Source organism: Cricetulus griseus, chromosome 4 (assembly GCF_003668045.3).
Source record: "Cricetulus griseus strain 17A/GY chromosome 4, alternate assembly CriGri-PICRH-1.0, whole genome shotgun sequence".
NCBI lineage: Eukaryota > Metazoa > Chordata > Mammalia > Rodentia > Cricetidae > Cricetulus > Cricetulus griseus.
The window spans coordinates 157,028,407-157,055,755 of record NC_048597.1 but is presented as its reverse complement, the minus strand read 5'-3'; the positions used below and the strand labels follow the sequence as shown (position 1 = coordinate 157,055,755).

The following is a 27,349-nucleotide window of genomic DNA, read 5'->3' as shown; positions in this document are numbered from 1 at the left end:
CTAAGAATTCCGGAAGCGTACCTCACTCTGAGGAAGAGACCAGGAAAACAGAGTAAGGGTGAGCATGAAACACAGAACTAGAAATTCCAGGGCCTGCTATTCCACAGAGCTGAATGCCCGCTAGCACATTCTCTGGGAGAAAGGGCTTGCACTCTGAGGCTCATGCAGTCTCCCTCTGTGTTCTGCATTATCTTCCCTTGCCCAAAGAATGGGGGAGGGTTGGCCATAGCACCAGCTTTACACTTTAGATAGACAGGAGACTGGCAAGGAGGCGGGGCCCTGCTGAACAGAGACAGTAGAGCTGGAGTAGATCCATGTTTCCTGATGGCCAACTTCCTGCCATGGAAGGCAGCCCCTTAGCTCACTCTAGTGGCCAATTTGGATATCTTTGTCTATTGCTGGGAGAGGTGACCTATATTGGTGCTGGGACCACACCTAAGTTCACCCTTTAATAACCCTCTGGGCACTGTTCCAAGGGAAGGGAAGGAGGGAAAACAGACATCTTGGGCTGGTCCAATGCCTGACAACCCTGTCTTGGACAACCCAAACACGCAGGGCTCAGGTGGCCCCCGTCTGGACACCTTCCACCCTCCTCCAGGCTCTGTCCTTGCACTGAGCGCTCACCTCCATCTTGCTATAAATCCAGGGAAGTACTTCTGTCACTTTGGTGTACACACCAGGCTTGTTCCTCTGACCACAGCCTGTGCCCCAGCTTGTGACACCTGCAAGGTACCAGCGGTTGTTCTGCTCACAGACAAGAGGTCCTCCACTGTCGCCCTGCAAGGAAGAGCCAGAGAGTGAGCCAGCCTGGTGCAGAAGGGGGCTCCAAACCAGGAAAGGATGGGTCTCCAATTCCTGTGTCAATCCTAGCACTCCAGCCATCGCCCATCTACGGGGGCATGAGACCTGAGCTCCAACCACAAGGACCTCACCTGGCAGGAATCCCTCCCTCCTCGAAGGTCCCCAGCACACATCATCCTTGGGGTAAGGTAATTGTCATAGACCGAGTAGTCATTGCACTTCTTGAAGTCGATGAGGTTGACCTGAACCTCTCGGAGGAAGGGGGATGTCTTCTCTTCAGTGAGGTGAACATGGGGAGAAAGGATAGGAAGCCAATGAGACTATAAGAATTCTCACAGCCATCAGCTGCACCCTCAGGACCCAGAGTCTGGGAGTAGAGGGTCCCATGTCTGTGTCCAAACCCACCCTAAGGGGGCCTCTCATGGTGGAATACACATTCTCACACCGGATACAACTCGCTGGCCATAAAAAAGAGACTTGTTCCCAAGCAAACTCACAAGCCTATAGGCTACCTGACCGTGATGGTTTGAATGGACTGCCAACTTGACAGGGCCTAGAATCACTAGGAAAGGAGCCCCAGGAAACGTCTGGTTTTCTTGATTAGTTGACTGAGGTAGTAAGACCCACCATAAATCTGGATGGCACCATAGGAATATGAATAATAACTCTTAGTTCCCCCTGACTACACAGTATGACCAGATGCCTAAGCTCAGGATGCCATGACATCCCTGCCAGGAGGGACTGTACCCGGAACTGTGAGCTAATAAACCCTTCCTTCCTTAAGCTATTGTGTCAGGTGTTTTGTGGCAGCCATGGGCAGAGAAATGAACACACTAAGTTGGCACTTCATCTGCATTCAAACCACTATCTCATATGCCATTTGTTTTCAGAGTCCTAAAGACTTTAGGGCATGTCTTGAGCTACCACTTATATGTCTGGATATGACATAGGACTGAAGAAATGACCTGGCCTCCTCTGTGTAGCTAATTGGTGAAACAGGCAAAGTTGAAAGGCTGGATCCAGACCAGCCAAGTTTCCATCATAGGGAACAGGGAATAGTGACCGGATGGGTAGAGGTGGCCTGAATGTAAGGACCAGGCTGGCCAGGCCACAGTGTCCTCCTGAGGGACACAGATAGTCATTTATAGCTGACCCCAGACAAGACACTCAAACTGAGTGAGGCCAAGTGAAACTATTCCATCATTCTTCCTTCATTGTCTTAGCCAGGCCTAGTGGTTCAGGCCTGTAACCTCATCCACCCTGGAGGCTAAGGCAGGAGGATCAGTGCAAGGCAAGCCCAGGCTTCAAACTGAGTCAGCTTCATCTGGGGTAACCTACTGAGCATAAAGGCCTAGCAATGCCACTCAGTAGTACAGCATTTCTCTTTTAGCATGAGCAAGAGGTCCTGGGTTCAACATCTGGTACTGCAAGTAGAAAGTCCTCCTATAACCCACAGGCATGAAGCATCCTCTCTCCCAGTCAGTCCAGGACCAACTGCTCCTCCACCATCACAGCCTTAGGCTCTACCTTCCTTCTGGATGAGATTATTAAGTTTTCCAGTCACTGCTTCTCAACAGCATCCAACCTAGAAAAAAGTACCACTTCCTTAACCTCTCTCAGAGCTACCCATATTTACTACAATAAGCCTTTTTTTAATAGCTTCTTTTTAAAATATCCGTTCATTTCTTTTGATGTGTCTGAACTTTTTTGCCTATGTGCCTGGTGCCCTTGGAGTCCAGAAAAGGGCCTTGGATCCCCTGGAACTGGAGTTACCGGCTGTTGTGAGCCACTATGTGGGTGACGAGAATGAAGCCCAGGTCCTCGGAAGAGTCGTAAGTGCTTAACCACTGAGAAATCTCTCCAGTTCTTCTAACAGCCTCTTAGTGAAAAGTGTGTTTCCCCTCACTGTCGTGAGCACTAAACCCACCTTGTTCAGCTGTAGGGGCTTCCTGGCCTAGAAGATGTTCTCACAGGGACTGTGCCAATATAATCACTAGTATCCATGTTCATCTGTTAACCATGAGTCTATACACCCAAACTCTCACCTAGATAGGCCTTCATCTGCATACACATGGCCTACAAAACACGCACACACACACACCATGTAAAACATACACAAACACGTATGCATGCACATACATACACGCACACACATGCACGAACACACACACACACACACACACACATGTACAAACATACACACACAGCCTTGCATCTCTTCCTCTCACCATCTGTCTCCTTGGTTTTGCCAAAGCCAGTGATCCAGCAGGTCTCATTGAGGCTGAAGGTCTGACCATGCATAGGGAGGCAGGCAGGGTGGATGTGAGCTGCGACAAGACATTTAGGGTCAGTGTGGGAGCAAGGTTAGAGGAGAGGTTGGGGAGAGGCAGAGCAGATGCATTATAGGAGTCTGATCCTTGTTCTCTCAGGGTTCTGAATCCTCTAAGGTTTTTGAATGACCAGATATGACAGTCAATTTATCTGAACCTGGCAACCCTCAGTGTGCTGCCAGCATCCACGAAGCCATTCTGGAGCCAAGCTGACACAGGGCATAGGCAAGTCTCTCCATCAAGAGCAATTCTGCTGGCTGAGACTCTCCCAGGCCTTTCCCTCAAAGCATGAACAGTGAAAGATAAGTTTCTGATGTTATGCTCATGTTGCATGCCACCTGATCCAGGAGGGCACCTGTTGGCGGGCCACCACTTGGGGCCTTCTGTCTAAACAGTCATCTGACATAGGGCAAGTATGAGCCAAGCAGAAGAGCACGTACCTAAAGACTGAGACCACAAACCCCTGCTAACTGGCTCCCATGCTGGGCACTACCTACCAAGTGTCATTGTTCTTCATTTCACCAGCTCCCTCAGCGTGGGGCCCCTTAGATGGTCTGTCTGTGACACTGACCAGTCAGCTCTGAAGTATGGGAGGAAAGTATTCACTGGTAGAATTTTGCAGCATTCTCAGTCATTTGTTACGTTCACTACTGCATTCTGCACCCATTTCTAGGCCTGACCTGGCTTCCGGGATCTGTGAACACTTGAGGAGGAAGGGACTAATGAGGGAGAGGCAAACTCAGGTTGTGATTGTTAGTTTTAAACGTCAGCTTGCCATAACCTGGCATCCCTTAGGAAGAGAATCTCAATTGAGGAGTTATCTAGATCAGGTTGGCCTGTGGGCATGTCTGTGGGGGATTGTCTTGATTGTTAATTATGGAAGATGACCCAGCCTGTTGTGATAAGCTTCATTGCATAGGCCGAGTCCTGGACAGTTTAAGAGAGGAGAAAGCTTTAGACTGCTCTTGTTGGGGGAGGAGTTTAAATTATTGAGTTTTCACATAAAACACTGTAATTCAAGGAAATCCTGCCCTGATTTGTAAACCAAAAATCCAAGCATATGATCTGACCCTAGGGCTACATAAATCTGAACTGTGTTTCTTAGACTTAAGGTCCACTTCATGCCCCAGGACGCACCCATGCCAGGAGAGAATCCGGGTAAAACATAGGTGTTTTAGGAAAATGGTTTCAGAGTTGTACAAGGTCAAGAAGCCCTGTTCAGGTTCATGGCTTGTTTGTGTGAGTCTCAGGGAAAGGGGCTGCTTGAGTGCCCAGGGTCCATAGATAAGCCTGGGTGGGTGTGGCCATAGCCAGATTGCACATCAGAGCTGCGCCCAGGGCTCTTTCTCCTCACCCCATTCTGATGAGCTAGCTGTTCTGACTGGTGGTAGACACTGCTTCCATATGGATATGTGAGGAAACACCAGTTCACAGACTCAAGGCTCTAGAATGTCTGTACTAATCAGAGCTCTCCAAGGATTCAGGGAATCCTGGCCCTCCAAAAAAGAAGTGCCTGCTTCACTTCCGTGAGACTTTTCTTAGGCTTTTCTTGTGGCCTCAACCTTCAGGCTCTCTTCTAAGCTTCCTTAACCTGTCTTCACCAATCTCTTTAAAGATTTTCATTTTTAGTTACATGTATATGTGTGTCTGCGTATGGCTGTGTACACAAGAGCGCAGGTGCATATGGAGGCCACAAGAGGACATCAGATCTCCTGGATCTGGAGTTAAAGTGCTCAACACCGGTGCTGGGCACTTGGTCCTCTAACAAAGCAGTATGTGCTCTTTGCCACTGAGTCTTCCTCCAGTCCCATCTGTTCTTTTAGAACTCACCTTAGCTATCCTCTGCACTGTCCCTAGCTTGCACATCTGACTGCCCTCCCTTCTCCTTTGATCTCCTAACATGACACTGTTGGCCCTTTCTGGTGGTCTTGGTGCACCTGTTTTGTTCTATTTGCCTTTGTCTGTGTAGTAGACACACAGTAAAAAATGAGCAAATGAGTGAGTGAATGAATGGGGCCTTCTTTGACACTCAGTGTCCCCAGTGGTCAGAGAACTTCTGAAGCCTTTCTATCATGTAGTCTCATTTGGTCCTTTGCTCCCAAGTTGGAGTAGTGAGTCACTCAAACCTGTGCTCAACTCATGTTCTTCACTGCAGTGTACACCATGAGCTAGCCCAGAGCCAGGTGGACAGGACCTTCCTAGCTTTGGAGTCAGATTTATCTGGATACCATGCAGGAGCTACTGCCTGTCACTCACACCCTCAGTTGACTTGCTGCTAGTAGCTATGTACTTAGCAGCTGCCAGACAGTGTGCACCAGTACTCATTTCATTGCTGTGACAGGACACTCTCCCATATGTCATAGGGAGCTCATACGCTCCCCTCTACTGGACTGGTTGAGAAGAGTACACGCAATCATACATACCAAGTATCTCCCAGTGTGTTATGGCTCAGATATAAAATGCCCCATACAAGCAAGCCTGCCTGTGTGATTGAACACTTGGTCCCGGCTGGTGGCTCCACTTTGGGAGGTTGTGGAATCTTTAGAAGGTAGTCTCATAGGAAGAAGTAGGTAGCATGGATGGACCTAAAGGTTCATAGCCTGTCCCCACTTCCTGACCTCACTTAGATATGAACAAGTAGCTACACACTCCTGCTGCCATGAAAATTACCTACCTTCTACTGTGCTTCTCCTCTATGGTGGACTGAATCCCTTCAAGCCATGAACCAAATAAATCCTTCTGACCTTAAATTGCTTTTACTGGGTGTCCTGTCACAGCAATGAAATGAGTACTGGTGCACACTGTCTGGCAGCTGCTAAGTGCATAGCTACTAGCAGCAAGTCAATTCTATTTATGTATATTTATTAAGACCAGTACATAAGTCCTAGACCTTGGGCTAATTTACAATATGAGATGTGCCATTCGGGCCACACATGTTTCTAAATCTTGGGCCTAAGTTTTCCCAATTAATGTTTTCTTTCTTCCTTTCCTTGTGTGTTGCTCATGTATATGTGTGTGTATATGTGTGTGTGCATGCACATACAGACACATGTAGGTGCTATTGCCCATGCAAGTGTATAGGGGTCAAAGAATCATGTCAAGATGTATTTTCTCAATCACTTCTACACCTTGTGTTTTTGAGACAAGGTATCTCATTGAACTAGAAGCTTTGGCTATTACCAAGCTGCTGGGGTCCTCTTGTCTTTGCTTCCCAGTGCTGACATTACAGGCATATGCCACTAAGCCCAATTTTTTTACTCTGGCTCTGGGGATCAGAACTCAAGTCCTCATTCTTGTACAGCCAGCACTTTAGCCACTGAGTCATGTCCTCCAGACCCCCAGTTTTCCTACTTGTAAAATAAATGTATTTCATGTAATGATCTCTAAGTTCCTTTAGGGCTTTTGCTGTGATGACACCTGGGAGCCTTAAGCTGGGTAAACAGGGGCTTCCAAGCCCACGGTTCTGGGAAGCAGGGACACCTTCACTCACCTGAGAGGGTCAAAGGCTTGGAAAGCCTTATGAGGGCGATGTCATAGTCATCCTGTTCATCAGTATAGTTGCCATTGATGATGATCTGGGAGATAGAGACAGCCTCGGGCAGCTGGTGCAGGTTGCTGGTGCCTGCATACACCTTCCAACCCTCCAGAACCTTTTCCCGGGTCCTGCAAGAGCCACAGAGTACAGTTACATACCTGGCAGAGTTCACTGGCAAGTTCTACCATACACAGGCAGCCAAAGCAGGAGCACCAGCCTGGAGACAGGAGGATGGATAAAATGACCTCTGAAGGAGTCCTTTGTCTTATGAAGCCCCAAACTATCTCTCGATCTCCTCAAAATTGTTCTGAACTGGCTGCCCAGAACCTTAGAGTGTGGGGGGAAAATGAATGAATGAATGAATGAATGAATGAATAACCCCTCTGTGCGTCATTCATTCCCACTACCCCCATCTGCATGTCACTAAGGATGGAACCCAGGAAGTGGGATAGATGTCATCAGCCATGGAGATTTAGACAGGACGAGGTAATGAAGAGTCTTTACTCAGGGAGCCAGTTTCCACAATATCTGTGCTATGGGTCCCCAAAGGCTTCTAGGAACTCTCAGAAGTCAGCTGTGCCACCTTGCTGTTGTCCTTGTCCCTCAAGTCCTGAGACATCATTCCCCATTGTCACTCTACTGCCATTAGTTCTGCAGCTGTTGTAGTAGGAGGTGGCAACAACAGGCCTGGAGCCTCATTTCACCTGCTCTCCAGGAAAAGGATCTGAAGGTCTTTTTCCAGCCTGCCTCATTTTTCTTAGGGGCCTTGTTTTTCATCCTTGGTTCAAGCTCAAAGCCAAACTCTTATTCACACTTCATCTTTTAATCAGTAGCTGACCCTGAAGAATTAGGCTTGCACTAAAGTGTCCATAAGCCCTTCCTAGTGTCTCCAAGTCCCCAGCAGCAGCCAATCAAGCCCACCCCCACCCCCTCCCTAGGCACTTACACAAAGAAGCAGTGGGCAGCGGTGAGCACCCACTGGGCATCAATGAGTGTACCCCCACAGATGTGAGTGGCGCCAAAGTGTAGGCTGATCTGCCAAGGCCACTTGCTCTCTGAGGTCAGAGCCCCTCCCACGATCCGTCCGGTCAAAGCTCTCAGACCACAGTCTGGGGGTAATGGAGAAGACAAAACATGACATATGCTTCTTTTAGAGCCTCTCCAACTCTTCTTGGGCCCAGGGCAGGCTTGGGTAGTCCTATCCTGATGGCCACCCTTTGGTCACACAGTCTAAAGTGGCACACCTCTTCCCTGTCCAAGAAGAAATAGTACAAGGTGGTCTTAGCCTTCTGGGGTTACCTAGTAGGAATTCTGACCCAGGGAGCACCTTCCTTGCTCCCATTCATTTGCTCTTTCGTTAATCTGTCAAATGCTTACTTCATACCCAATGCTTTGGCATTGAATCTTGCTTGGTTATGAAGGTGAGTCCTAGGGCTGTCACCAAGGGCTCAGAAAGGCAAAGGATGCTACCACAACCCTGAGGTGATGAGAATTAGTATAGCAGCCCCTCATTTCAGATGAAGGAGAAATGCATTTCCTGTGATGCATAGCTAGGTTTGCACAGGGAGCAACTCTGGAACAAGTCAAGCTCAGGACAAGGAGGGGCAGACTGCTGGGTGTGTTCAGATATGGTGCTTTTCTGCTTGCAGAGGATAGAGAACAGCACACTGTCTGAGCAGTGGGTACTGGGGCCACAGCAGCCAGCTAGCCTGCATTCCGGGGTTCACCAAGAACATAGATCTTATAAAGTCACTCACATCTAGGGATTAGGGGTCAGCTCTAAGGTCAGGTATCAGCTCCCCACCTGCCTGGGTTCTGACCATAGGCAAGGGACTTTGGGTAGTAATGGCAGTTGCACCGTAGGGTTCTCAAAGCCGGTAACTACAGCCATATCTATACAGACATAGGTTCAGTAAGTACCCTCCACGGACAAGCACTCAAGTGAGTATTGACATAAAACTCTCAGCTAGCCCACACCCACTGTGTCCTCCCCCTCAGTTCTCAGCCCCTATAAGGAGTCCAGGGGACTCAGATGCCTCCCTCAGAAAGACAGAGATTGCAAGACTGAGTGTCCCAAGATCAGAAGGACCAGGAGGGAAATATTAGCCAGGCATCCCAATTCTTAGGCTCTCTGGCCCTGAAGCAGACTCACTGGCTTGGATCCCAGGAGCAGCCCCTTCCCTAGAAAGTTCCATCCCTCTGCCCTAGAAAGCCCCCTCACTCTCATCCTCATAGGCCACACTCCAAGAAGAAAAACAGCTTACGGGAACACTGGAGGGAGACATACCGCTGGGAAGGACATTTAGACCTGCACAAAAGGTGAGAAAAGGGATCAGTAGCTGCCTCCTCTTCCAGACTGGTACCTGTTCAGTTCCTTCCTGTCCCATTTCCAAGGAAGCTACCTTTAACAAAAGAAGTGGAGACTCAGACCTTCCCTCTCCCAGCGGGCGAACCTCCTCATAGTGCTTTCTCCATGAATGTGGATGGAGGCAAACTGTCTCCATCATCTTCCCTTCCCCTCCCTCTTCTTTAAACCCAAGCAAGCCTTCATGGTCCCATCCTCTTTCTACAACTAAGCAGACCCTAACGAGCCTCTTCTATAGCCTCATGTTCCTCAATGTAGCATGTAGAGAGCCTCGCTCAAAGCAGGCACTGAGGGGCCACCTCTCAAATGGAGGCTCGTCTCTTCTCTCACCCTCACATTAGATAAGCAATGCTAGTGAGAAGACTTCTATTTGGGGGTGGGGGGTGGGGAGGGGAGCTGGGATAAAGAGGAACTGCTTTGCAAAGATGACAGGAGGGCCTGAAGCTTCACAGATGAACCTCCAAGGTCCTGGCCACTTGTGCTTGTCAGTCCCCTGCTCCTGTCCCCAGTGATGCATTTTTTCCATTCTAAGTCCACCAGGTGGAGCCATGTGTGCTACCTCTCTGTGACCCCACGGTTTCTTAGTCATCTCTTGCAAGCCCTTGCACATTGGGAGGCAGGAGCCTCTGACCTTGGTGTGATCTCTGCACCAGATCCCAGATAAGAGCTTTTAAGCCCTACATGTCCACAGTACTCCTGGCATTTTGCAGTGGAGTCTGGGAATCTGGGTCTCAGCAAAGGATGAGAGAGGGGGTTCCCTGACTCTAAGCACCTTCCAGCAGTCCCTCGGTCCTTTGTTTGCAGTCACCCCACTTGTTCCACTGTACCTGTAGAGGCTTTCCTGAATGGTGGAGTTGTATTCAGAGAGTAAAAAGCTGTTGGCAATGTCCCTATGGGTCACCTCAGTTGTTCGGTAAGCACTGCAAAGAGGAGGGAAGAAGAATGAATACCCCACAGTCAGCAGATCCTAAGTCCTCCAGCAATGTCAGAGCACTACGCCCTGGCAGACAGAGGCAGGCCAGAATGGCCTGTGTGGTGGCCACTCCTGCACAACATTCAAAGCCTGGTTCCATCACATGCTCTGCTCCTGCTCCCACCAGCCCTACTACTGACCCATAGCTCTCCAGTATGATGTAGGTCTGGCCATATCACCAGCTCCTGGTTAGAAAGGCAGGTTTTTGGCTCCACCTCAGACTTACTGAAACAGCTCTGAGGGACATCCAGCAGCCTATGTTTTAACAGCTCCAGGCAGTTCTGATGCATCCTTGACTTTGAGAACACCCATCTAGCCCTACATATTGGGGCTGGCTGGTTTTAAGATCACCTTGACACTAGCTAGGGTCATCTGGGAAGAAGGAATCTAACTGAGAAAATGCCTCCATAGGATTGGCCTGTGGGCAAGTCTGCAGGGCATTTTCTTCCTTAATGATCTGGGAGGTCCCAACTCACTAAGGATGGTGCCATTCCTGGGCAGGTGTACTAAGTTGTACAAAAAGGCAAGCTGAGATGCTGAGAAGCCATGTTCCTTCATGGCCTCTGCCTTTAGTTCCTGCTTCTGGGTTCCTTCCCTGATTTCCTTCAGTGATGTAGTTCAACCTGAGAATGTAAGCTAAAAGAAACCCGTTCGTCCCCAAGTTGCTTTTGGTCATAGTGTTTTATCACAGTAATAGAAACCCTGACTAAGACATTATCCAAACTGTGGCACACAGTCCAGCGGCCTCAGCACCACCCCTGACCTACTGAACACCAATCTGCAGGCTCAAGGTCTCCCAGAGAGTGACATATATATATATATATATATATATATATATATATATATATATATATAATGCTGCCTCTCAGAACAGCATGCCTCTGAGAGTCAGATTGTGAGGTTCATTTTTTACAAGCACCCCAGTGATTCCAGTGTGTTCTGCTCTCTGCCTGGGGCTTACATACATCTCTAGAACATTCTATATCCTTCTGTGAACTGGGGCTGTGAATATGCCATTCCCCTACCCAAGCACCGTTAAGAATCTTCTCCATTGTGTCCCAACAGAGCCCCACACATACCCTTGGTGTGGGACTGCTGGGATGAGTCACACTAGAGGGTCTTGTCTTGTTCTTTTATGACTGTGTGTCACATAGTCTACTAGAAGCTCTGCAGATGCTCTTTGCATAGAGGAATCCAAATAGAATGATGAAGTGTAGGGTAAAAGGCCAGCCAAAGAAACCCACCCTGACCCTGAAACCAGAGCCAGTGAAAGAATCACACTTTAGACATGAAACCAGAACCAAAGAAACACACCCTGACCCTGAAACCAGAACCAAAGAAACACACTTTGGCCCTGAAACCAGAGCCAAATCTGCCCCTGACCAACTGAGCACAAAACCAGCCAATCCCTGAGCAGGAAAACCAACCAATCCCTGAGCAGGAAAACCAACCAATCCCTGAGCAGAAACCAACCAATCCCTGAGCAGGAAAACCAACCAATCCCTGAGCAGGAAAACCAACCAATCCCTGAGCAGAAACCAACCAATCCCTGAGCACAAAATCTAGCCAATCTGAGCTTGTACAAACTCAAGGGGATTGAAATCTGACCAATTTCCCCCCTGAAAATCTTCTCTGGACAAACTCTGCCCCTAAGAAGCCCTATATAAGCCCTGAGCCTGTTCAGTTGGCAACTGTCCTCCACTCCTGAAGAGGCAGCCAGTTTCCTGGATTCCTCCTTGACAAATAAATCTCTTTTTTGGGTGAAAACTTTCTTTCTCTGGAGCAGAGCAGAATCTCTGCTGGGAAACTCTCTTTGCAGAGTGGAGCACAGAAGTAACAAACACCTCTGCTGGGATACCTCTTCCTTAGGGGAGCAGAGCAAAAGTAACAGCTTTCCCCTGGAGCTGGAGCAGATTACTACATTTCTGCAGGAGCTTGCCCCAAAGCAGAGTGAAGCAGAAGGAGAAATAATTTGGGCCAGAGCAGAGAACTCCCTAGTAGAGCAGAGCCGAGAAGCAACGGATAACTCTGCTGGGAAAGTCCCTTAGGGGAGCGGAGCAGAGCTCAGCTGTAGCTGAGAGGAGCAGGATTGCCACATCCCGTGGGGAAACCATTCCCCACCAGAACCGAGCTGCAGGTATAGCCTGGGTTCCCGACAAGTCAGGATACCTTGCCCTCCAGAGCTGTAACACTTGCAGGTACAGCCTGCAAAGTCAGGATATCTTTCCCTATGGAGCTGTAACATTTGCAGAGAGTTTTACACTTGTGTGAGATCACATACAGACAAAGACACCTGTGTCTTAAGTCTGGATCCATCAGTACCTCCTTTACCCACCAGGACTCTGAGACTTAGGTGGTGGCAGAGAACTAGCTCTGAGTCCTAGCTCCAATGCTTTCTTTCTAGGTGTTTCCTCTAAGGGGAACTCACAACCTCACACTTATCCATTCATCCCTAAACCACTCCATTTAAGAACTCAGAGAAATGGCGTGCTCATAATCCCAGCACTGTAAAGTAGATATAGACAAATCCCTGGGGCTTGATGGCCAGCCAGACTAGCTTACCCCACAAGCTTCAGGTTGGTAAGAGATCCTCTCTCAAAAAATAAGCTGACTGACTCCTGAGAAACACCCGAGGCCGACTCTCTAGCCTCCACATGTATATACATACATGTGCAACCACACACACACACACACACACACCACACACGACTCAGACCAAGATGGTGAATGGAGGTGCCTATCTGGCCTTCAGATGAGAGGAGCTGTCAAGTAGGAAAGTTCACTCACTTTTGCTCCACCCACCAACACTGGCTTTTTGGTGTAAACTTTGAAGGCAAAAGCTTCACAGGACTTGGCCAAACCATACCAGTCCTATCCTGTGTCTCATTCAACAAGCTTCATTACCAAGCAGTGACTGCTATGGTTCAAAATCCACTAAAGGTTTTGCATATCTGAGCTCCTAGTGCCCAGAGTGAGAAGATAAGATCTTCCCAAATACCCACCCTCCTCACTGAGCCATCCCAGAACCACTCGATGTGGCGGTGACCCTGAAGGTGTTTTTACAAAAAGAGCACTAGTGGAGAACAGTGCAATCATAGCTTCTCCAACACACAGGGGTGTCCTAGGTCCTGAAGGGTCCCTCCCCTTCTTCCTCCTTCCCTCCCTCCCTCCCTCCCTCCCTCCATCTCTCCCTTCCTCTTCCTTTGACTTTTTGAGACAGGTTCTCTCTATATAGCTTGTGCCAGACTCTCGTTCCATGTTCACCTGTCAAAGCCCAGCTGCTGGCAGGTCCTCTTGGAGTCGCTGTCATTCCAGCTACTGCTGCAGACAGGGAGCCACTCACCAGAGGAACCAGAATAGACCTTCAGCAGAGACCTGTCCCAGTCGAACCTGACTGCAGAACAGAAAAGGGCAGAGCAGGGTCTCAGTGCTCAGGCAGCTTCAAGCTTTTGGGAATAAGTTGTGGGATGCTCCTGGGAGAGGTGTGGGGAGGCTGGGCTGCCCAAGCAATGATGTCTGGAGGTCCATGGCCTTCATAAGCATAGAGCTAAGGTCAAGGGGCTATGGCGGGGCAGCTATTTATCCATGAGGACTCAGGAGGCCATTGCTGGGAGAGGGACAAGCATCACACTTGTAGAGGACAATGACATGCTCAAAGGAAAAGATACAAGGGACACAGTATCGATGATCTGAGAGTGTGCTCATAGGACAGCCTTGGTCAAAGATAGGTGCAGTCATGGGCAAGGCGTGTGCTTTAATAACTGGAGAAGTGAAAGGGTGGGGCACACACATCCCTTAGCAAGGGTAAGACCACACAAGCATAACCATAGAGGACCAGAGTTCAACAGGTCTTTGTGCTTGTCATGAAGAAACCAAAGAGCTCACAAATCTGAACAAAGGAATTGGGTTCCAGAGCACCCTCAGCTTGTCTCCAGTCAGACTTTCTGTTTTTCTCTGTCTCACAGAGTTTTGGATTTTATATAACTGTCACCAATCTCTTCCAGTCCATCTTTCCATGTCACCTGATGCTCACAACCAAGTTTCAAATCTGTGTCTGCTGTGACTCAAACCAAGATCTTCTAATTTTCTGCCCATTGCCTTTGACAGAACTATTATTTTTCATAATATAGTGTGTAGTCCCCAGAGTGTATATACAGATGCCCCCACACACACCCAGCCTTCTTACCACAGCCCAGCTCATCACTTTTCATTTTGCAGTCCACCACTCCATCACAGCGAACTGCATGGCTCGGGCAACTCTCCAACGGCTCTTTATACTTGATCCCTGTATGGCCTCGCCAGAAGTAGACTAGAAAAACAAAACAAAAGGAACAACAAGCAGAGAGCTGGTTATTACCAGAGCCTGAGGGACAGGACTCTCAGCTGCCCAAGGCCCTGGGGATCCTCAGACACCGACCTGAAATCCCTCTTGGACACTGGGGCTCTCTTCCCCCATCTGTATGGAGAGAAAGGCTGCTCAGGGATGTTCTAGAAAGCCCCTGCAATCAGAGCAGCCCCTGACAGAATTGAACAGACAGCTACCCAGAGAAGAAAAGAAACAGGAGAAACAACCAGAAATGGACATGGATCCTACTTAGGAAGCTTCCTTACCCTATATGCTAGAAAGGATAGTAGCCAGAGAAATCTTCTCCTCCAGTATCCCAGAGTTCCCTCTCAGAACCCTCTCTGTGCTACATAAATACACACAGAGAGGGAGAGAGAGAGAGAGAGAGAGAGAGAAAGAGAGAGAGAGAGAGAGAGAGAGAGAGAGAGAGAGATAACACCACTACCTGACCTTTCTTCTCAATGGATACCATGATGCCAGCCTCAGCAGCTCCTATGTTTGCATCCTCCTCCCTCACCCCTATACATGGGTATCTCTTGTACTTGGTCCTTGCTTCCTTGCCTCTCTTTATGCCTTTCAGTGTCTTCTCACTCGACAAGCAATGTTTGGCTAATTTCCAAACATGCAAGGAAACTTCTCACACCTTATGTAGGAGCCAGCTCCAAGTCTTCCTTTGCTTCTAAACCTGATCTGTCACTCTACTGCCCGGAGACAATTCCCTGTGCAACCCCCACAGACCTGTTATCTAATGCCTCACCCAACCTCCCAGCCTCTGCCATCTCCTCAGCTCTGACCCCACATTGTCTCTCCAGCACCATGGTCTCTGTCACTCAGGAAAAGACCACCTGCTGAGACAGTCCCTTTCCAGTCAGGACACACATCCTCCTAACCCCTCAACGATGCATGTTCTCCTCTCAGTGTCTCTTCCTCCTCCTCCCACACCCTAGATGCTGATGCTCTAGGGAGTCTGGGTGTCCCTCTCACAGTGCTTGGGAAGCTGCACATAATAGGACCACTGTGAAATGTTTTGGATAGAGTGATGATGGGAGAGGAACCAGGAGGCTGGACTTGACCTACAGCTCATACTACCTCTCTGGCCTCCACAAAGGAACAGTAAGGACTTTGGGAAATTTAGAAATGGGTTAGAGCTCTAAGGCTACTTGGTGAGCTTGCCCTTGAGTGTGTCCTGTCCCTCCATGGATCATTCCCATTGCTCTCAGAAGCAAAGGGCGAAGGAGTAGACAGGAGGTCTTAGCTCAAGGAAACCTGGGAGCCATCATATATGTTGTGATAATGACCACATCACCCAGTCAGCAGATGGGGAAACTGAGATCCAAAATGTTAATTAACTTGCTGACATCATACCGTGCCTGAGAAGCAGAGGCAGGATGCTGGAGCAGAATGTGGGGTACCCAAGCTGTGCTATTACAGTACACTGCACTCTTCCCCTAATAGCCGTGCCACCGGAAGTTTCATGCACCAATCCATCTCTCCATTTACCATCTCATGCTGCCTTTTCCATAGAATACTTCTCCAGCTATGTCTAAAACCTTCTAGACTTTAATCCCAGCACTCAGGAGGCAGAGGCAGGTGGATCTCTGTGAGTTCAAGGCCAGCCTGGTCTACAGAGCGAGTTCCAGGACTGTCTCCAAAAGTTACATAGAAACCCTGCCTCAAAACAAAACAAAACAAAAACCACAACAAACAAACAAAAGCTTTCTGGTCTCGTGCAACTAACCAGATGGGCTCCAGGCTCTCAAATGTGTATCTCAGCCTGACTTATTTTAGCTGTTTCTCAGAGGTGGGTGACCTTCCTGGTACAGAATAACATGATACGTGCTCATATTTGCTCCCTCCTAGGCTCCCCTTTTGGCCTATCTTCTAATGGATTGCTGATTAAAGCGCTTAGGACATGTTCTGGGTATCTTTTTCCAAAGGACAACATGAAGGTCCTGAATCCCCAGACAGCACACCTTGTCCCATTAACCTTCAGAGGCTTTTTCATTATTTTATGGCATGTTGTTTTTCAAAGTCAGCTATATGTTTTCATAGTGAAATTTTATGTCAAAAATTGTACATTTCTCTCATATAGTTCTCCTGATCCAGATAAAGTGGAATAAGACCTATGGAGTATATGCTGAATTTAATGATTAATGATGAACTGGATCCCGTTTAATGACACTGAAACAGAGCCCAGTATAGTTAGTGCAATTGTTCTAGTGAATCCTCAGACTTCACCTGCAATGATGGATCCAAACCCAGAATCCCACGACACCCCACACTCTTAGCCCAGTCATCTCAAAGGAGCCTAATACCCCATGATCCAGGTCTTTATGTGGATGTGAGTCCCTCTGTCCCTGTGGTATGGCTCGTGATTGAGTCCATTCCATTCTGAAATGACCCAAACCCACCCTGACCCCTCTTCAACTCACAGAGAAGGATGAGTGAGATCACCAGGCTGATGAGAAGGATGACACACCCGATGAGTGGCAGCTGTCTCTGGGCCTCCTGCCAGGAGAACTTGGACAAGCTGAGACCTAAGAACAGGGTAGGGGGATAGATAACTGCTGGGGAGGAGTTCAGTATGGTGGAAGACAGAAAAGGAAGCAAAACTGGCCCCCGAGGATCTGGGTAGGACCCTTGCACCATGCAACACATCTCCACCCCTACCTACCACCTCCACTCCCTTTACGCAGGCCCTCCTCTTGGTCAGGCACTGTGCATGTGTCCTGCTATTTCATCCCCCACGGCATCCCATGAGCCAAGTCTTATTAGGTCCATTATGTAGATGAGGATCTGAGGCTCATGGAAATAAAAGTCATTCAAAGTCACCAAGATAGTGACCAGGTCAGAGATTCAAATGCAATGTCTCATTCCAGAATCCATTCCACCAAAGTGCCTCTCTTGCCCTGGACAGGGACAGACTAGGATGGTTCCTAAACCTTGGACATTTTTTCACAATCAAAAGCAACCAGGCCTGAGTATATGGGCGTAAGGCAATGAGGACAGGCTGAGGTCTGGGATAAGTGAAAACAGTTTCCTAAGGGAAAAGCCAAGCCCGGAGGCCCATTGGTCTCTTAGACTTCCTGGCAACCGAAGTGCAGAACCACATCCCCCACACAAGTTTGGAAGCTTGGATTGTCAGAGTCCCTCTCATTCTTCCTCCACATATGGACAGACATACTAATCATGACTCTGGCTTCCCCAGCAGACACACAGATAAGCCCAAGGAAACAGCCCCTCCTCTAGCCGGGAGCCCTTGCTCTTGAAGTCAGAGCTCTAGAGTAGGCAGAGCAGCCTCCAATGTTAATTTCCTAGCTCCTAGCTTTGGTCCCCTTCCACCCCTCTTGCTTAATTTCCACTGTCTTAGGCTGTCATGTCATGGTCTCTTTCTACCCCCACCTCTCCAGGTACTCCATGGTCCACTCTGGCTGTCCCCCATGTCATTATCCCAGGGTCATGAGAAGCAGAGTGCTTTCTGAGAGCATCCCTCTGCCCAAAAACACTGCCCTGCGTCTCTGCCCTCCCTGGGATGACCGCCTTACCTGGGCTCTCCCTGGTGGCCCTGGTGGCTGCTGCTGACCTGGCAGGAGATGCCCGGATGGGGACAGCCCCCACTGGTGTTGCTCTAACAAGGTACACTCTCGTTGGGGAGGATGTCGTAGAGGCTGACCTGGCAGATGACGACCTGCCCGACGATGACCTGGAAGGTGATACTACGGCTGGAGATGTCCTTGCCGGGGAAGCCTGAAGAGGAGAAGCCCGAGCAGGAGAAGCCCGGGCTGGAGAAGCCCGGGCTGGAGATGCCCGGGCTGGAGATGTCCTTGCTGGGGAAGCCTGGGGAGACATCCTTGCTGGAGAAGCCTGAGGAGGTGTCCTTGCTGGGGAACCTTGAGGAGGTGTCCTTGCTGGGGAACCTTGAGGAGGTGTCCTTGCTGGGGAAGCATTCTGCAAATAGAATGAAGGGCATTCCTGTGTCTACCCTCAGGCAGCCCATCCCAGCTGTGGTCCCTATTGAATGGAAGGTGAACACTCTGGGGCAAGTGTCTGGGGGACAGAGAAAGTCCTGTGCTTGAATATATTCAATACAACTCCTGAGCAGAGCAGTTCAGAGTTCTCCTCTTGAGAACATCTGACACAAGCCGGGACCATTGTCACTACTGAGTAGGACACAGCAAATGTACTTTTTAACTCTTCCAGGAATCAGAGGTAATTGGTTTGGTCACCTCTTCACTTTACTGGGGCCTGCTGTTTGGTTCAAGGAAGAGTTTGACCACACTCAAGGCAGGGACCAGAGAGTGTACAGGGGTGGCTACATGTAAGTGCCCATATCCCAGCTGGCTGCACAGGGATGCATCTGAGTGTGTTTAGGGACATTCAGGCACCTGCTGCTGCTGCTGCAGCTGCTCTGACACCAAGGCCACCCTCTTCCATTGCTGTCTGGAGAATAGATTTCCAAAATAAGCAGATTCATGTCTGGGCCCTAGAAAGGGGATGGGGACAAGGAAGGTAGATCTAGGGAAGACATATTTGTTTTTATAGGTGCTGAGAGTTGAACCCAGGGCGCTGTGCATGGAAGGCAAATGCTCCATCACTGAGTTCCACTTCTAACCCAAACTTGGCTTTGGGCATACTAGGCAGCTAACTACTCTGCCCCTGAGCAACTCTATAGTCAGGCAGCCCTTGGTCCCAATCTTGGGCCTGTCCTTGCATAGCAAAAGGACTAGAACAAGCCACTGAATCACTTAAGATTTTTGTTCATCTGTGAAACAGTCTGGCACAAATTGGGAGCATCCTTGACAGGTCCTGGGATACAGAAGTTACCTAGTAAATAACAGTTTATTCTCTCCCTACCTTCCCATGAACAGGCAGGATCAAGAAGACCAAGGTTCAAGGGCCGTGGGGTATGGGTGATTGATGGGAGCAAAGACTATGGTCATTCATTTAGAGGAATAGGCCTCAGTGATGGGAGGCCCTGAGTGAACTTCTCAACAGTGGTGGCCTGAACGTTGGCTCCTGGCAGGGACCTGGTTTTACAACACATCCCCTGGGGTCCAAATCTTCCCCAACACTGGGGAAATTCCTGTGATTTGATATAATAAAGTATACTTTAGAATCTACAGCAAACTTTCATGTCTGTGTCCTTGTGGGGTTCTAACCTCATCCTGAGAGTTGGTCATTCTAGAAGCTAATTTTCTAGAGTTGGATTACCAAAACCACAGAGTTAGGATTCCACCCTGGGTCTCCTTATATCTGTCTTAATGCAGAAGGAGAAACTGTTGGTGCTGTTCTCTGAACACAGACACAAGGCACTCTGAGCATTTAGAGCCTGACCAAAGAACTGGGGTCTGGGACCTTGTAAGACAGGAGCTCTGCTGAGGGACTGTGGCAGAGCCCAGGTGTTTCTTGGTAGGGTCATGACCTTGTGGTACTTTCTGTTGTGAACTAAGGATGCCTCTCCACCCTCACTCACCCCGCCATCTTTCAGGTCAGATTGGAGCCTTGTAACCCAGAACTGCAGCCAATAGTTTACAGAGACTATGGCCGAATTCAGCCTCGTGACATGAGCAAGCGACTTCACGCCTTTCCACACCAGCTTCCTTATCTGCAAGGTGTGGGTAGCCACCCAGCTTTGTATCACAGTAGTCATAGATGAGACATCCAGAGCACTCGTACATAGTGAGGCCTGGGGTGACACTGACTGTGACAATAGGTCTACTTGGTGTTTGAGAATGCTTGGCTGGAAATCCACATGTTTGAAAAGGGCTGCACCCATTCCCTACTAGGTTTCCTTGGACAGGTCAGCCAGAGCATGTTTGACTTGTATAAACAGGGCTAATCTCATCTCTTTCCCCATACAACAGGGGATCTATGTGAACAAGCCTGGACTGCACACGAGGGTCTTGCTATAATGAAGGGAACAGCCCACAATGCACCTTCTGTGGTCTCGTTTCAGCTTCCTACTTGTTCTTTGTAACTGGCATTGTTAGCTCCACTTTACAGATATTGGAACTGAGGGCTGGTGAGATAGAGATTAGTGTACGGTAATAGAGCTCGCTGCCAAGCCTGAAAACCAGAGTTCAGTTCCTGTAACCTATGTGGTAGGAGAGAAATGACAGTTGGCATTTGTCTTCTGCCCTCCATGTGAATGTACAACACACGCCACACATTTAAAAAATTCATAATAAAAACGTGATCAATTTTCAAATTTCTAGGTCAAGTAAGGGAGAGGGAGAGGGTTCTAACCAGGGCTACTTGTAACCAACAATGTCACAAATGACCACAGCAGTCTCCCTCGTCTCTCCAGGGCTCACCATCTGTAGAGTCACACACACTGTCCAGTCTGGTTCTCACACGGGGCTTAGCGAGCAAACTGGTAAGAATGGCCATCCCTGTCCTCCCTCTCTGGTTTTGTTTGCTTACACAATTGTTTGTCTGTTTATTGAGATGGAGTCTCATATAGCTCAGGCTAGCCTTGAACTCCTGGTGTAGCCAGAGATGACCTTGAATTTCTGATCTACCTACAGGCAAATGCCATCGTACCCAGTTTCAACAGAGTCGAAGATCAAACCCAAGGCTTTGCACATCCTGGGTTTGTACTTTACCTGCCTAGCCATAGCCACAGATCAACCATCTGCACTCTATCCAGGGGAGTTGGCACTCAGGGAAATTACCCCAGCTACCTAAATAAAGGAACGCTCAATATTTTGAGTCCCTAGTCAAGGACTCTAGCTGTCTCCAACTGATCTTGACCCTGTGATCCTGGCACCGAATCACAGGGGAGTGAGTGAAGGCACTGGGCTGGAGGAGAGAGAGTTAAGAAGGTCCAGGGCAAAGTGTACAGAAAAATTAGAAGAGAGAATATTTGTAAGTTGGAGTAAGGAAGAATGAGAACAGACAAGAAACCGGCGATGGGCCAGCAGGGTGGGAGGTCAGTAGAGGCCGGAGTAGGTAATGTGGGAAGCTGGTAGGTAGTCCTGAGGCAGAGGGCATTCAGCCCCGGCCTTGACAGACTCAGCACTGTGTTATCAGAGCCAGGAGTGGAAGCTGGTAGTGTAGGCCTCTCAGACCCATGCAGGAGAGACCTAGAACCCCAAAATCTGAGTGAGAAATGTCACTTGGAGAACTGTGAGTCCCAGGATGGTGTTGGAATGGAAGGGCATCCCCAAGGCAAGAGGACAGAAGCCACTGAACTTTGACCCAGACTTCACAGGTCATTAGGAAGCACCCTCATCTTCAGAGTCCGTGAGGATGTGAGTGCCCACAGCTTCCCTCTTTATGCATTTCATGGCCTGCCACTTCATCCTTCTGGAAATGTTTCCTGATGTCTAACCTACTACAGCACTAACTCATTTCCTCCCCCTCCATCACTGGAAAGCAATGGCAGAGATGTCATCCTCCCATATGGAGGCCTGACTTTGCCCTGACAACAGATGGTGCCCCAGGAATGGAGGAGACTTCTTCTCTAAGGTTCCTAGGTACTAAGGTAGAACCAGGGGACCAGAACCCAGGCCTCCCAATCCCAACCTTTGGCAATGTGCACAACCTCCCCAGAAAAGAATAGTGACCAAGTCCTTGCAGGGCCCTGCCGTTTGCACAGCCAACTATAGACCAGAGGCTGTTCAAGCTGCATGGGCAGGTATCTGTGACTGACAACTTGGGCCATTTCCTGCCATTGCCATTCATTCCTTGTGACCCCATGCCCACAGTCTCTAAGGCTGTCCCTTGCCATAACAATTAGCCAACAAACACACTGCAGGCCAGTCACCTCTGAAGCTCCAGGCTGTGCCTGAGAAGCTCTGGGGAACCTGTTCACAGCTTGTCAGGATGTGTAGAGAGGTTCTGGTGCATCATGTAGACCAAGGAGCCAGGAAGAACATACCATGAGGAAGGCAGAAAGTTGGATATGGTTGTGCATGGCTGTCACCCTAGTGTTGGGGGCACCGAGACTCTGATCTCTAGAGCTCACCAGCCAAGACTAACAGAATCAGTGCACTTCCAGTTCAAGGAGGGACCTTGTCCAAGGCAATAAGGAGAACAGCAATAAAGGAAGACACTAGACATCCTGCTCTGACCTCCACATGCTCAGATACCTGTGCACTCACATTCATGTACCTCACACGCTCACACACGTATACAGGTGAACATGGGCGCGCGCACACACACACACACACCCACACACACACGTATTCCTTTTCCAAAGTCCCATACAGCAGAACAGGAGCTAAAGACTCCCCAAACTCCCCATTTCTAGTCCTGTGCCCATTCGACCTCAGCTCCCCGGGAAGGATTTTGCACCCCAAGTGAATGGGGCATTTTTTTTTTTAAATTTCTCTTAGCTGGTAAAATACCAGAGTTAGTTAACATCCCCTGAGTGTGTCTTGCATTGGCCTCCCCTGAGTCTCCTGTGGGTCAGTCAGTTAGCTAGCTGTTGCTGCAGGCTGAGTTCCCTGGCTCCTCGGCCCCATACTGCTCATGAGAAGAGCTCCACACAAGCTTTTCTGCTGGACCCAGAAAATGTGCAGCGGCCACAGCAGTGACAGCCATCAACCTTGCCTAAGACAGGCCCATGGAAGCTTCCTCCCAGGGCCACTCCCATATAAAGCCATCACTCTGAGGATACACCGGGACGGAAGGACCACTAATTAAAGCTTTCTTTCTATGATGAGATGGCCAAGGCCCAGAGAGGCTCTGGTTTGAAGCAGTGGTAGGGTCACAGGGCTAGTCATCTGGTCCTACCCTTGAGCTGCTACTGACTAATGCTGTACTCTCTATTGCCTTCTTCCTACCACCTCCAGTGAGCAAAACCAGACTTGAGCTCTGCACGCCCCTCTTTCCCAGTTATCCTAAGTTTTAAGGGCTGTCAAAGGAGGAGGTGCATGGGCTAGACCACGGTCAGCACTCTGGGGCCCTAATCCCTGCTGGAAGCTCCTGCTGTTTTGTCTGTCTGTGTTTCTCAAGAATTTTGCCATATAACCCAGGCAGACCTGAAACTCAGTATCCCCTGCCTTTAAGTGCTGGAATAATAGGTGAGCCTCACCTTGTCTAGTGCAGGAGCTCCCTTTGATAGGGCCTAGAAGTTTCTGTCCACTAGAGACTGGGGAGAGGGAGTGAGGACAGGGAGAAGCTGGGTTGGATGAGCTCGGATCCCACTGCCACGTGGACCAGACTGGTCTGGCACAAAGCCAGGCTTCACTGTGTCCCTTAGGACATGGCTTGGGAACACAGGAGCTTGCTTCTAGGCAGCTATGTGAGCTAGGGGACATCATGTCCCTGTCAATCTCTGCACTCCTTAATGCCTAAAATGAAGGGATTAACAACAGTTTTCCAGCAGTTTCCATGACACATTAAGGTCTCATGGAGCTCAGTCATGGGCCCTTCTGGTGAGGCTTGAGCCCTTTCCCTACCTCAGACAAAAATTCACATTTTTTTTTATGCAGTGGCCTCTACCCAATATTTCATTTGAATAGAAGAGGCAGCTACTGCAAGAACTTGAAAACAACTGCATTGGGTGAGCATCCCAGTTCTTTCCATTTAGAATGCCTCTTGGCACGTGAAAGAGACCAGAAGTAGAAGCCATAAGACCATACCTCACTGGTCATTTGATAGCTCATTCATTCATTCATTCATTCACAAATGACATTAAAGAATGTGGTATGTGGACCAAAAGGAGATGGCTCAGGGGGTAAAACTACTTGCCATGAAGGCATGAAGATCTGAGTTCAAATCCCCAGACCCATGTAAATCTGAAAGAGGTAGTGCACATCTGTAATCCCAATGTTCCTATGGTAGGAGGGGAGGCGGAGACAGGACCTGGGTCAGCTAGCCTGGAGTGTGCATCCAACAGTGAAAACAAGAGACTGCGTCTCAAGAAAGGCCAACACTCAAGGGTATCCTCTGAATCCCACACAAGCTCTGTACACACACACACACAGAGAGAGAGAGAGAGAGAGAGAGAAAGAGAGAGAGAGAGAGAGAGAGAAAGAGAGAGAGAAAGCATGCATATAACATTCATACATCATATATATATATTTATATATGTATATATAAAGACTAAAAACAAAAAATGAAACACTGAATGCTCACTGTCGCCAAGCAAATGGTATTTCCTGCCTCTGTTTCCCTGCTAAGCCTCTCCTATCTGCAAATGCAGGGGTGGTGACAATATAGATCTAGGGCCTAGTAAGTACTTTGGCCTGTCTTCAGCAAAGGAGCCTCCACCTAGGACCGCCAAGGCCTTTGCTTAGAGGACAAGCTGCTGTCCTGTTGTGTTTTCCCACCTGTCCACCTGCCAGGGTACAGTCCACCCCATTGTTGCTAGACAGGAGGAAGCTGTATTGCCAAAACAAGACACTTAAACTAAGTGGCCATTGCTACATCAGCCAGCCTTCCCACCCCGCGCTGAGCCTGGAGCCTGACATGCACTCCCACATACTCACACTAAGTCACAGGGGACAACAGACAAGGCAGAATGAGGCTCAGTGGGGTGTGCCAGGTGCATGCTGATCAGCACCAATGACAGCACGAATCAGATGTTCCAGGTAAGGGGTGTGGCCCTCCAGGACAAAGACAAGCTGTTGGAGATGCCTCCAGTTTGGAGCTGTGGGATTGATTACAAGGGGTCCTGAGTATACTGGTCTTCCATCTTGGGAATGTGGGTAGCCTCCTGGGAAAGGTATGCATCCTGGCTCATGCTAGGCTTCACACACCCTCACATACAGCCAGCTGTTTACAGAAACTCCCAGCATAGGAAAATCTGTTCTCCAAATGACCACTACTTGACCAATGGGTTGACTCCAGTCCAGTCCCCAAGCACTGAAAAACATGACCCTCTTGGCAAAAGCACACATTTGGAGAGAACAGCACATATACCCAGTAGGACACACTTGCTATCCTTCTTGTATTCCCATTTCAGCGACTGCAATGGAAACAGAAAGAGATCTTTTGGGCCATTCATCCAACCCTCTTTGTCAGGTGGGGAGATTGGGGTATAGAGAGAGGATGTCTGTCCCAATTTAGAGGAGACGGCGCTAGACTCCAAACAGAGATGTTGATGGCATGACTATCTGCAGCTTTGGTATACCAGATGTGTTCTAAAGGAGCCCTTCCTATACAACAGACTTCTGAGACTCCTTGAGACAGCTGCTCCATTTTATAGATGGAGACACTAAGGGATAGGAAGCTGAAGTGACCCTGTTTTGAGGGGTCAGCATGGGACTGATCCAGACCCCCTGAACGTGGGTGTCAGTGAGAAGGTCTCAGCAATCTACAGGGCCTTGGGTAATAGATCAGTATTTATCCCTGGCACACGAATGGACTTTGGGAGCCCATTCCATGTGGAGAGGTGCTCTCTAAGTCTGGACACATAGGGGAGGGCCTAGGCCCTGCTTGGGATGATATGACAGACTTTGGAGATCCCCATGGAGGGCCTCACCCTCCCTGGGGAGCGGAGGGGGATGGGGCGAAGGCTTGGGGGGGTTGGTAGGGGAGGAGGGGAGGAAGAGGGAGCTGGGATTGACATGTGAAGCAAGCTTGTTACTAGTTAAATAAAAAATTAATTTAAAAAATAGCCACTTGTTATGGTAGGCAGAAGTGTCAGGTCTCATTATGTAACCCTGACTTCCTGGAACTCACTATGTAGATCAGGTTGGCCTGAACTCATAAAGATCCACCTGTTTCTGTCTCCTTATTCCTGGGATTAAAGATGTGCACCACCATAGCTCCTCCATCCCACTCTTATTTAATCTTAAGAAATCTAATGTAGACAAGATTAGGGGTCAACTATAGGATCCTTACTGGTAACTCTGGGGAGGTAAGTTCCCCAGATGGACATCACTTCTGTAACCCAACTCAGGAGGAGGGGCAAGCTCTCTGCCCATCCCCAACTCAAACTCACCACCTTTTAGATAGCTCAGCCCCCTTCTTTGGGTCTGGGAACTAGCAGGTTCCCAAGGAGGACAGCCCATTACTGTGGCTGTGATGTCCCATGCTTCCTACAAAACACCATTCTTCTCTGCGTACCCTTTCTGCTTACCTTAAAGACATGAGGCAAAAGGACCAGAGGGGAGAGCAAGGGAGGCAGCCAAGGAAAGGAAGAGGCTAGAGGGGTCTGGACAAGGAGGAGAGAAGACAGAACCCCCAACAGAAACATACCCAGGTTCACAATGGACCACAAGCTAACCATAGCCTAGAACACAGGATGAGTTGAGATTCCTCAACCCCAGAGCTTGTTAATCCTTCCCAGAGTCTCAGATCTCACCATATCAATAAAGAACAAAAATGTGGTAAGGAATAGAAAAACAGAAACTAAGGAAAAGTTAATGAGAAAGGGGCACACTGAACAAAGCTTTGGGGACCCCCAATGTGCACATGGCTCACTTTTCTACACTGGACAGCCCCATTGCTCTCCATCACCCCTAAGAGCAGCTGAAGAAAGAAGCCTAAGATGTAGCAGAGGACACTGTGGTTAGACATAAGTCAGCACTTTCCATTAAGTCCCCTAGTAAGTGACCAAGGGTAGATAAAAATCCCACGAAAATCTTAAATGTATATAGAAAAGTCACATTTTTCTGGGAAGGTTTAGGAGTCTACCTAGGAGACTCCTTGAAGATGAGTTAAATATTCTTGGGTCTCAAACCAGCAAAAATTAACTTAGATTAAATCAGAGTCTCAACCAGCAAAGCTGACCACGTAACAGCAGTGATGTCTTTGCCAGGGCACGGGCCAAGCCCTGCTCAGGCCTCAGCTACACAGCCCTGGGGTGCCTAGTAACCAGACCCCATATTTTATGGGTTTCTCCTCCTAGAGCTCCTTGTAGAGATAAAGATAAAAGGAGGTTGTGATCTCCGGATCCCAGGTAGTTTCCAGTTAGAAGAGACATTCTATTTTCCCTAAACCCAGGGCAGGCCTTGGCAGTGCCCCGCCTGTCTCCAGCCTGTCCCTGCTCCTGGGAGAGCCTGGGAGATGCTGGCACACTCACCCTGTGGCTGCCTCTGTCCAT

General features: G+C 49.0%; 1 protein-coding gene across 2 annotated transcripts; it reads right to left on the bottom strand.

Annotated features, from left to right (window-relative positions):
• On the bottom strand, positions 1 to 27,349 carry Tmprss13 (transmembrane serine protease 13). 2 transcript variants are annotated; one of them, XM_035444677.1, is made up of 13 exons: positions 27,329 to 27,349; positions 17,895 to 18,297; positions 16,782 to 16,886; positions 14,191 to 14,313; positions 13,269 to 13,398; positions 9,859 to 9,951; positions 8,931 to 8,974; positions 7,613 to 7,775; positions 6,622 to 6,794; positions 3,030 to 3,128; positions 933 to 1,075; positions 625 to 777; positions 1 to 27 (listed from the first exon to the last, which is right to left on the bottom strand). In XM_035444677.1, exons 1-13 carry the CDS (start codon positions 27,347 to 27,349, stop codon positions 1 to 3), a joined length of 1,677 nt encoding a protein of 558 aa, XP_035300568.1. The 2 variants fall into 2 exon arrangements, with proteins under 2 accessions (XP_035300568.1, XP_035300569.1); XM_035444678.1 differs by lacking the exon at positions 16,782 to 16,886.